Here is an 11,817-nt window from a genome sequence, read left to right as displayed (position 1 = left end):
AGACAAAGCAGATTTAGTGTCTTGTTGAAAGACACAGACTGGTAGTATGAGCAGGATTCAAACCTTTGTCTACAGATTGGCAGGTCATCTCCTTATTCACTGTCTGCTCTACTTTATAGTAAGGACACGGTGTAAAGGGTAGGGTCGTGCATGCGGGTGTTTGAGTCACACTCTGAAACAGTAGGTGGCGGCAATCTACCATTAAAATGGATTCTAGTCGCCGAAAAAGCAAAAGAAGAAGAAGATTTTTTTTTTCTTTTTTCTGGGACTTCTCGGTGTCACAAACGTCCTATCATCGCTCGACATGAGGTCCAGGCTTTTGTGGCTATTATATCACTTGTAAATAAGTAACTAAAGAGAGATTTTATTAAGGTCAACAGATAAATAAAGCAGGATAACTAATGTGTTATTTAGTAATACACCCCTGCCCATTGGATACGATGGTATAATCCAAGCGGTAGTAAAGACCTGTGTGACAATCAAGCCTCTGACAACGGGGAAAACTTCACTTTTATAGCAAGTAAATACTCTACAGAGGTAAGTGATATTCTCATGTCTGCGTTTGGCCAAAGTGCTTTATTTGTTTGCACACCAGTACATTGTTTTGCTCTGCTGTCAGTACCGCCACGGGTAAATTTGATGGAATGGCTGTTCGGCTAGCTTTAGCTTCCTGCTAGCTGCCTCAGAACTGTTTGTGACCTGAGCAGGAAGAAGTAGCGCGCTAGTTAGCATTTCAGATACACATCCTATTTTGGGATTGCATTTCGCTCGCAACTAATACGCATTTGTTGTGACTGCTATCAAGTATAAGACTTCTTTCCTTCACATACACATTGACTGACGTGACAATGGTTACAAAGGAAAATTGTTCCTGATGTTACAATGTTTGACGTGAAGTGAAGTGGTATGAATGAGAAGAGACAACAAGGCCCATTTTTTTTTGGTTTGGTACTACCAACAGGTATTAATTATTGAATTTGGTCAAATTGACGAGTCAAAGATTTGTGGAGGTCAATAGTGGTATGTCGAGCAGTCTCATTTTACAGTCGTCTCGGCATAGTATGCTGTATGTATAGTTAAGGTACCTCAATGTTGATTGTTCATTATTGCACCCATCAACAAAAAGGCAGTGTGTCAGATGTGTTGGTTTGACAGTGGGCTTGCATCAGATTGCTTGCTGTAAGTGTAAGATCCCTTTATTTTTACCTTGCCAGTGAACATGCACATTAGTCCATGAGCCAGTCATCAATTTTGACCTAATCGGTACCACTGAAGGTGGCTAAACGACACTTAGAATCCAGCCTCAGTGTACCATGGCCTACACAAAAATGTATGATAGCCATCCCAGGGTGGTAGCTGTAGCCAGGTTGGGGTCAATGAAGAATTACATAGAGGTCAAAATTTTAAAATGCTCCAATCACATTGAAAACTATATCATAGTATTTGTCTGATCATAACAATTCCAAAAAAGTATAGTTTGTACTATCTATGATGGAATGTTCTGGGGTTATGGGGAAAAGCAGCAAAAATGGTGACAAAGGTCAATTTCAGTTTGTACAGGGGTCAAAAGTTAAAGTTGCTAACATTCAGTAAAAAAATGATGCAAATTATTGTTTGGGTTAATAGAGTTCTAATAAGGAATAGTTTGCACTATCTGTCATACTTAGTTATCATGTTACAGGGTAATATATGTCACATGTTATAGAATCCAATAGATGTTGACTTTGTTTAACCTTTACTTTGGAGACCAAACATTCAACACAGTCAAAACTATTCCATTTATTAATCCTTTTATTTCAACCAATAATTTGCATCATTCTGTACTGAAATTGGAGCAACTTTAACTTTTCACCCCTATACAAACTGAAACTGACCTTTGTCACAATTTTTGCTGTTTTTACCCCATAACTCCAAAACATTCCATCACAGATAGTCCAAACTATACCTTTTTGGAGTCGTTATGACCAGACAAGTAATGTGATATAGTTTTCAACATAATTGGAGCATTTTTAAAGTTTGACCTCTGTGTAATTATTCACTGACCCCTACCTGGCTACAGCTATCACCCTGAGATTGCTATAATACATTTTTGTGTAGGCCATGATACACTGAGGCCTGATTCTAAGTGTTGTTTAGTCACCTTAAGTGGTACCAAAAACCTGCTTGGCCCATGGACTACATGTTAAAATTACATTATAACTAGCATTTGTAGCACACTGCTCATTGCTGTTGGCTTCACTTTCATATGGCACAGGTAATGATTATTTGTTTCTTATATAATATGTTTAGAAGTGTATGTTTTCTTGACTACATACAGGTAGGGATATGGTTTTGCAGTTTTTGTAATGCTTCCTCTGTACACCACCACCTTGGACTTGAAAAGAAACAATCAAAATGTGCTGTTGTAGCTTGGGGTGTAATAAAAATGTTTCTTTACACATTTAGGAATTACGGTCGTGTTTTCACATGGTCCCTCCATTTTCACAGCCTGGAAGTAATTGGACAAACTAAATTTATAAGGATTATTGCTAATAAAAGTCAAAATTTTAGAGCCAGTTTTCTTGTGACAAGTTGAGTGATGGGTACATGAAGATTTCCAAGTAATTGAATATGTCTTCGACTTCATTACATCAGTCATTGAGAAAGATCAACAATATGGTACTGTCTGGCAAATGTGTTTCAAGTTGGCAGTTCTCAAAGACTGAGTGATTGCGCAAGAGTGAAACTACTGAGGAAAGCCACCAAGGCACCTATGAATTGCTGAAGGAGTTAAAGGGTTCTGTGACTGAAGAAATTGTGCTTTTGTCTGTTACATCACCGGCTACAGCGCTTCACAGTGGAGCAGCATCAAATATGAATTAATCCCAACCCACTTTCAACAAATAAAGATCTGGATTCAAAATAAGGTTCTAGTGTGCCTTCCACTCTAATCTGACAACTGCTTTATTTTCCTTTTATGTGAGACTATGCCTGACGTGTTCTGAAGAGTGGTTATTCTCAAACTCAAGTGCAGTTGGTGGAGCATGAGAAATTGAAAGAAAATTCTCATGTAGCATTCAAAACCACCAGTCAAAGCCAGTATCTTAAAACAGAAATTGGCAGAAACTTGCTCTGTAAACTGTCAGAATCTGCTCAGAACGACAGTACGGACTGTTATTTGTTAGGGCAAAGGCACTTGTCCACGTGTATAGTGAGGGTGACATGATTGGGTTACTTAATACATTTTGGTCACATGACAGTGGCCTTCTTTCTCTGCATGATGAGTTGCATAAGTGGCCCCATGTCATCAGTCTCATTCCACAAAGGTACAGTTGTCGACACACATTTAAAGCTAGAGGGCCACCCAAATTTCAGTAAACTGACAAAATTTAGTTTCTCCTGAAATCCAAGCATTATAATGTCAGTTTATTTTTAAAACGTCTTGTAAAATTTAAGATCATTTTAATCCAGAGAACATATTAATCTGGGAGAATTCCATCACAATTCTTTTCTTTTTTAATGCCGTCTGCAGGAGGGTGTGTGTATGTGTGTGTGCATGTGCATGAAGCTTTTGAAAAGACCAGAAGTTACCTTGATGCGATGTGTGACGCTGATGTCCTTGAGATGTCTTGGAAATCACTCCAGAGGTTGTGTTAGGTTACAAAACAGTGGTTTTTTTTTGTTGTTTTAGAAGTCTTTATTTTTTGCTAGCTTTTACAAAATGTATGAGAAACATGTTAGATTTAAATAGAAATACAGCTGTTTTGAAGCATCTTCTTCCATGTTGTATTAGCAGCCAGAGAGAGACCAGCTAGTGACATCACAGTGCCAGTCTGATTGGCTGTCACAGTGTCCTTCCCTTAATAGCTTGAAGTTGTAAATTTGAAGACTAAAAATAGATCCTTCTCCATAGTAGCCTGAAGAGCAACAAACTCAGTGCTTTGTTATTGACATAGATAAAGTGGCATGAGTATTAAAAGTATTAAGTCAATCTTTTAAACATAGACTAACTGTAGGTTTTGGCTGTAGGTTGCCACCTGGTGGCCAACTAAGAACTCCTATTTGGCCACAAGGTGGCAACCTACAGCCAAAATGGCTTGCCACACTGCACTCAAACTTGCAGAGGCCCCTTTACCCTGTTATGGGAGCAAATTCTGCAAGTTTCATGAAAATCTGAGGAAGTTGCCAATTTACCATATTTGGGCTCTCTGTGAAGTGGTCCAACAAAAACGGTGCAAAAAGGGTCAATACCAAAACCAGCCACAAAACTCTCTTTACCACTGAAACTAGAGATGCTGAGTGACAATATGAGCCATATGCCATCACTTTTGACTTAGGGCACATGGAGAAATAACTGTGCAAAAAATGGGGTAATTTTGCATTTTGGTGGCAAAAAGCACCCCCTTGTGCGCTCAAAGTCAGCCACCAATGTTTTCACCAAAATCAAAGTAAGAGGTCCTAATCTATCATCACATGCATAAATGATCTTAGCTTACTAAGGGCACAAGTCACACCACCCCTGTGAAAATGTGCACATTTACAAAAAATAGCGATTTGTTGCGCCACCTATGGGCTGCACCCTGAGTCAGCGGCCAAAATTTTCACATTTTTGGAGAGTCTAGAATCAATAAGACTAGCACGAATGAAAATCAATTTGGCTAACTCAGGGCACATGGAAATATGAGCATTCAAAAACCTAAATGTTTGATTTTTGGCTCATTTTGACCCCAAATTTCTAGGACCCCCTTAAAAAAAAATCGTACCCTATCATGGATAAAAAATGTGATTTTTGTTTGTTTCTAACATAGCCTATATCTACCCATAAAATTCTTTGGGGACAAATCTGAAGGGGTTATGAATAACCCTCTCATAGACACTGACCTGATTCTTATAAAAACTAGCTCTTAATAGCTTCAGAAACCATAAGGATGTTGTTGTTTGCCCAAAATCTATTTGAGCAAGATGTTCGTAAGGTTTTCCTCTCGTGGTTTCTGTTTTCTTCAGTCTTGAAGCAAATATTAGCTTAGCTGAAGTTAGTTGCGTTGTATTTGAGAAGATTTGACAAGAAACATCTCAGTGTCTGACAGCACAACGCACTGTTTAATAGCAGCAATGACATGAAGTTGACCCCATAAATGGCAGCATTTTAATACAAGCTGTGTCCATGTTGAACAATAACATCAGTGGAGCGGCTCTTCACATGAAGGTGTGTTCAACACATGAAGTGCTGTTGGTTTGGCTAATCACATGCCACATTTTTGCCAGGGTTGCATGTGTTTGTCTGTGTGGCAGGCTCACGAACTGAAACCATGAGAACGTCTTCTTCGCACCAAATGGACAGACAAGAAATATGGTGTACCACAAGGTGCTGTGAATTTGCTGTCTCTTCTTGAGGCAGGTTTAGTCGTACCCTAATGGTTCTCTGGAATCCAGGATAGGTAGGAGTTGATAGCTTTGTCGGTGAAGATGAAATTTTTATTTCAGTCTCTGAATTAAACTTGCCCTGGGCTGGGTAATTGGCTAATGCATTATATTACATTTCAAATTGTACCATTAAAGAAGATAACATCAATGTAGTTATGACATGTAATTTATGTGGAACATTCAAACTGAAGCTACTTCAAAGTCACAAAATATTCACTCAGTAACTCAAAGTTTTACATCTTATTTTGAAGAAAACTCTACAGTAAAGCTGTACAAGTTGCTCTGTGCAGTTTTTTGAGTCACAGCCATAGAAGGACGTAGCTTCTTCAGTCATAGCTGCCTACTCCAGAATGGTTTACTATGCAGTATCACAGTGTTTGTATTTCTTTCTTCTTCAGTGTAAATGAATTTGAGATCCACTCAGTGACTTGGAAATCTTCATGTATCTTCTGACGAGTCTACATAAAACTCTGTCAAAGTGATGACTCTAAAATTAGTATTTAGTTTGTCCAGTTAGTTATGGCATTTGAAAATGGAGACACTCTATATAAAACCTGCTATAACTCCTTAGTGCCTAGTGCAGTATTTTTGTTAAATCCTTTTAAATAAAGATGAGAATCTCCACTACAGGCACATTTTGAATGTTTCATTTGAACTCTTGTTGTCATGTACACTTTTTGCTAAACTGCAAAAATTTTCACTGTACACGTATCTATGGATCCAACTATACCTCTGCTATTGGACTAACAATGGCCAATCTAGGTTTTTGGAAAGAGGCGATCTCTGTTCTGTAATGTTAAAGAAAGACAAAACAAGAACTTTTCAGGCAAATCCCCATCATCACCAAAGTAATCTCTTTTCAGACCCAGGGCCTACCTCACCGTGAATTAATTCACTGAAGTATCCACAATGCATTTTGAGATGGCTTATCTGAAGACAGACATAGAGCCAGAGGAGACCATATAACATCCATCCTCTGCCAGGTGGCAGAGATACTAACATTAGCTTGGGAGGTGGATGTTTACATTCTAAAACAGTCCTGTATTACTGTGTGTGTTTTTGTTTGTTTGTTTGTTTAATCAGGCAAAAAGCGGTACTGTACAATGTCTTTGAAGCCGCGGGGTGGTGGATTTGACGAGACATGGAACAAGCTACTGACTACAATCAAGGCAGTTGTGATGCTCGATTATGTGGAGAGAGCCACATGGAATGATCGGTTCTCGTATCCTATGGCAACTTATACAAACATCTGTGATTTATAACATATCATAAAGTTTCTGCGCCAGAATTCCATGATTTACAGTGCATCCGGAAAGTATTCACAGAGCATCACTTTTTTCACTTTTTTTATGTTACAGCCATATAATAGTTAATTCACCCCCCCCCAAAAAAAAAAAAATTCAGCTCACACACCCCAAAATGACAACAAGAAAAGTTTTTTTTTTAATTTAATAATAATAATAATAAAAAAAAAAAATAAGAAATCACATGTACATTAGCATTCACACCCTTTCCTCAGTACTTTGCTGATGTACCTTTGGCAGCAATTTCAGCAGGGGTGCTCAACCTTTTTTTGAACCAAGATCTACTTTTGAAGTTGACAGTGTATCAGATCTGCCAAGCCATATAGAACGCCACAGCGTAGCTGCAATATTTGTGCACCAATATAATAACAACACAATTTCTGGCAGGTTTTAACAATAATAATGCATCATTGAAGTAAATCTGCATGGTGGAAAGAATAAGCACAAGTAGGCCTAGGACTGGCCTCAACTTGGAAAAGTTATTCCTTACCTTAGTGGGACTTCTGGCCCAGAGAGGAGGAAGTTGGTCTCTCATAGTCCGGACAGTAGGAGCTGAGTGCAGCTGTAAGAAGGCACTCAGACACTCTCTTTCTGCATTAGATTCCAAATTTGGACATTCATGTCAGGTGTTGCTCTGGATTTGACCTCAGTGTCATTTTTCAGTGTGAGGATCCAGGTTGAAGAGTGATGCCACTTTGGACGATATATAGGGCTGCAGCTATCGAATATTTTTGAAATCGAATATTCTATTGATTATTTTATTGATTAACAGAGTAATCGGATAAAAAGTTCCTTTGTTTTTTTAAACAATATCTGTAGTGGCAGGGCTCTCCCTAAAGCAGTGGCACAATGTTTCTATGCCATCATGCAGATTTTTAAGTTTAGGGTGTTCCCTCTCTCTGTTTTGCCGGGTTATTAATTTTTTCATATTAAGAGTTTTAGAGCTTTGCCAAACCATAAGCCCAGACAGTCTGTGAAATCTTCAGTGTGCATTTTTTTCCTTCTTATTGCATATTTCATTTGCACTTTTTATTACTGTGATTCATTCAGTGTTTAGTATATTTATAGATGCCGTACAGAGTGTAGCTCAAACTAAAGTCAAATTCTTTGTTTTCTGTGGATACTTGGCGAATAACAGAGCCTTTGAAAAACGGCTGTGGATTGCAGCGTTTCCACAAAAGCTGCCTGTTGATTAAAAACTCTTACCAAATCTGAATTAAAGCTTTTTTTAATCATTAAACATGACTCATTTAAAGTGCGCGTCTTTTCGCTTCATCTGTGGAGGTGGAGAATGGCAAGTGGATCAAAACGTGTTTTTTTTTTTATTTATTTTTTTTTATAAATATATACAAACACACTGCTTCACTTTAAATGCGCAATAAGTCCATTTCAGACGATCCACGCAGACCCTTTCTCTTAAAAGGCTTTATTTTACTCAGTGTGTGGCTTTGCAAACTTGTAGCATCGCCTGCTACATTGATTAGCGCTATGGTCTTCTTCTGTGTTTATTGTGGGAGCATTACAGTGCCTCATACAGGCCTGCTGTATGTACTACAGCTTTAAATGAAGCCTCGAGGCAAAGAATTTGCCTCAAACATTTTTTGTAATCGAATTATTCGAATTATTTGATGAATCGTTTCAGCCCTAACGATATACAGTGCACATCTATATTTTCCCCATTGAAAACGGAGAAAACTGACAACAGGTTCTTTGGAGGCAAACTCAGTGAAGCGTCTGCCAAATTCTGACAAGATGCTCTGCACGTGATCATCATAACGTGGATTCTTAGGCTCAGTAGACTTTGTCCTGGTGCTTACGTTCTGTATCCATGTGTGGAAAGTTCTGCAGGTCTCATTGTTGTAACCTGCTTGACAGCACATGTAATTTGCTTTTAAACTTGCTTTCAGATCCAATTGCTGTGCATACTGAGCATGATTTGAATGTTTCAGAAAGCCGAAAAGATCGCAGGAGTGTGCAGGAGACCTGAAAAAACCCGCTTGTGTGTCGTGGCGGCTGCTGTATCAATTTTATATTACGTTACTAAGCCATACGAGGTCTGTTAGAAAAGTATCCAAGCTTTTTATTTTTTTCAAAAACCATATGGATTTGAATCACGTGTGATTGCATCAGCCAAGCTTGAATCTTCGTGTGCAAGCTCCATCCAATCTGATGGAGCTTGAGAGGTGCTGCAAAGAGCCAAAACTGCCCAAAGATTGTGGCATCATATTCAAGAAGACTTGAGGCTGTAATTCTGGTCGATCGCAGGCTGAGTTCCAGTTGATCACATAAAAAAAAAAGTGTGTCCCTGGACTCGAGAGGATTTAGTGCAGCTATAACAGACTGATACAGCAGGTGGCGGCAAAGCACCAACCAGGATGCCGGCTGCCGTTAAACGCCAGAGTAGAAGGACAGCTCTACTATGGTGGATAACAAAAATTGTAATTTTCATCTTGTATTATTTTTTCATTTATATGAATTGCAAATTCATCTGTCTTATCTGCAATGTAACTATGGCTTTACTGAAGAAAGGGAATTTGGAGCGGCATTTCAGACGATTCATAAGAAATACAATACTAAATTCTAATCCTAACCCTGCTAATCCCCTGTGCTGGCTTGAAAGTCAGCGAGCAGTACAATGATTCATGGTCCATAAATATGAAGAGTGATGAATGTGGCGAATAAGATTGCAGTGTTCTGTTCGGGCCAGGAGTCTAAGGACGCGTTTATTCTGTTCGACGCTGGAGGAGACACAGCACACAGACGTTAGGTGACCTCAGCCGAGGTATAGTGGCCTGCTGTATCACTGTATTACGTTACCAAGCCATATATATTGATTTGTAACACAAAACTGTCAAAAGGGAAACAAATATAAGTGTAAAGATGATTGAATATATCATCAGAGCAGGTAAATTGATCAGTCTGCGTGAATACCGCGCAGATCGCTGCTGCTGCTGCTGCGTTCATGTACCATTGGAAATTACAGCTTGTTTGCTTGGATTTTTCTATGTGGGTGGGGAGTCTGCTTGACTGGGCTCAGGCACCTTAGGCCAGAATTAGTCTTTAGTGTGGATACAATGATTTTTTTAAACCAAAATAAAACAAAAACCACGCACTTGCAACAAGCAACTGCTGAGTTTGAAACAACAAAAAGTCCTGTAACTTCCGACAGTACCTGAACACAGCAGCGTTCTCAGTGATGTTCACATGGACTAATCAGTTTACTGCTCTGATGATATATTCAGTCATCTTTACACTTATCTCTATTACCCTTTTTGACAGTTTTGTGTTATAAATCTATATGGGTGATTCTTAGACTACGGGCACTTATTATGTCCTTTGATCATATTGTATGAAAAACAGAAAAAAAAGGGAAATTTCACACTTTTATAGTTATCTTTACAATTAGTGTTTTAAGAAATTTGTTCTAGTAGTCTATGATGACTTTTTCACCTTTTTTCAGCATCATTATATGCATATATTGCCGTTTTGTGCTTGTCCCACACCCAGACTTTTGATCTTCAATGATAAAAATGAATGGTAAAAAACGTTTTTTTGTAATGTTTTAAATATCTCTGAATAAAATATCAGTAAAATAATCAAAACATAATTGGGGTATTCAATGTCATACAACTGTTGTGATTTTTTTAAACAAAATGTAGAGCTGTCCTTCTACTCTGGCGTTAACGGCAGCCGGCATCGTTGTTGGTGCATTGCCACCACCTGCTGTATCAGGTCTTGTTATAGCAGCACTTAAATCCTTTTGAGTCCAGGGACACACTTTTTTTTTTTTATGTGATCAACTGGAACTCAGCCTGCGATCGACTGGTTGGCACGCCAGAATTACAGCCTCAAGTCTTCTTGAGTATGATGCCACAATCTTAGAGCACCTATCTTTGGGCAGTTTTGGCTCTTTGCAGCACCTCTCAAGCTCCATCAGATTGGATGGGGGAGCGTCGGTGTACAGACATTTTCAGATCACTCAGAGATGTTCAATTGGATCAGGTCTGGGCTGTGACTGGGCCACTCAAGGACATTCACAGTTGTCCTGAAGCCACTCCTTTGCTATCTTGGCTGTGTGCTTGGGGTTATTGTCCTGCTGAAAGATGAATTGTTAAGCCAATCTGACGTGAAGAGGGCTCTGGAGCAGGTTTTCATCTAGGATGTCTCTGAACTTTGCTGCATTCATCTTTCCCTCAATCCTGGCTAGTCTCCCAGGTTCTGGCACAGAAAAACATCCCCACAGCATGATGCTGCCACCACCATGCTTCACTGTACAGCTAGTGCTCGGTTTCCTCCAAATATGACGCCTGGCATTCAAGCCAAGAGTTCAATCTTTGTCTCATCAGACCAGAGAATTTTGTTCTCATGTTCTGACTCATGGAGAATGTTGGAGCTCTGACAGAGTTACCATCGGGTTCTTGGTCACCTCCCTGACTAAGGCCCTTCTGCCCAAATCGCTCAGTTTAGACGGGCGGCCAGCTCTAGGACGAGGTCCTGGTGGATCTGAACTTCTTCTATTTACGGATGATGGAGGTCATTGTGCTCATTGAGACCTTCAAGCAGTAGAAATGTTTCTGTACCCTTCCCCCGATTTGTACCTTGAGACAATCCTGTCTTGGGTTCTACAGACAATCCCTTTGACTTCATGGTTGGTTTGTACTCTGACATGCACTGTCAACTGTGGGTCCTTATATGTAGACAGGTGTGTGCCTTTCCAAATCATTCCAATCAACTGAATTTACCCCAGGTGGACTCCAATTAAACTGTGGAAACATTTCAAGAATGATCAGTGGAAACAGGATGCACCGGAGCTCAATTTTGAGCTTCATGGCAAAGGCTGTGATCCTTATGTATTTGTGATTTCTTTTTCTTCTTATTATTTATTTATTTGTTTAATAGATGTACAAAATCTCAACAGAAATTTTTTCACATTGTCATTGTAGGGTATTGTGTTTACAATTTTGAAGGGAAAAAATGAGCTTCTGTTTTGGAATAATGCTGTAACAACAAAATGTGGAATAGGTGTCGCACTGTGAATACTTTGTGGATGCACTATATCGTAAGGAAGAGGACAGCAGAAAAAAGCATTTGCAGAAAGCATTGTATACCT

At 39.2% G+C, this 11,817-nt stretch overlaps 1 protein-coding gene across 1 annotated transcript in view; it reads left to right on the top strand.

Moving 5' to 3' along the window:
* The first annotated feature begins 276 nt into the window (after positions 1-276).
* cul2 (cullin 2) overlaps positions 277-11,817 on the top strand; it is a 57,976-nt gene continuing 46,435 nt past the window's right edge. The window contains exons 1-2 of the mRNA XM_034168118.1: positions 277-537; positions 6,487-6,625. Of these exons, the coding sequence (XP_034024009.1) occupies positions 6,507-6,625 (119 nt within the window). The 5' untranslated portion in view covers positions 277-537; positions 6,487-6,506. The remainder of the gene's footprint in view (positions 538-6,486; positions 6,626-11,817) is intronic.

The sequence above is a fragment of the Thalassophryne amazonica genome, chromosome 1 (assembly GCF_902500255.1).
Source record: "Thalassophryne amazonica chromosome 1, fThaAma1.1, whole genome shotgun sequence".
Lineage (NCBI taxonomy): Eukaryota > Metazoa > Chordata > Actinopteri > Batrachoidiformes > Batrachoididae > Thalassophryne > Thalassophryne amazonica.
The sequence above is the reverse complement of the archived record's forward strand: the minus strand, read 5'-3'. Positions and strand labels throughout refer to the sequence as shown.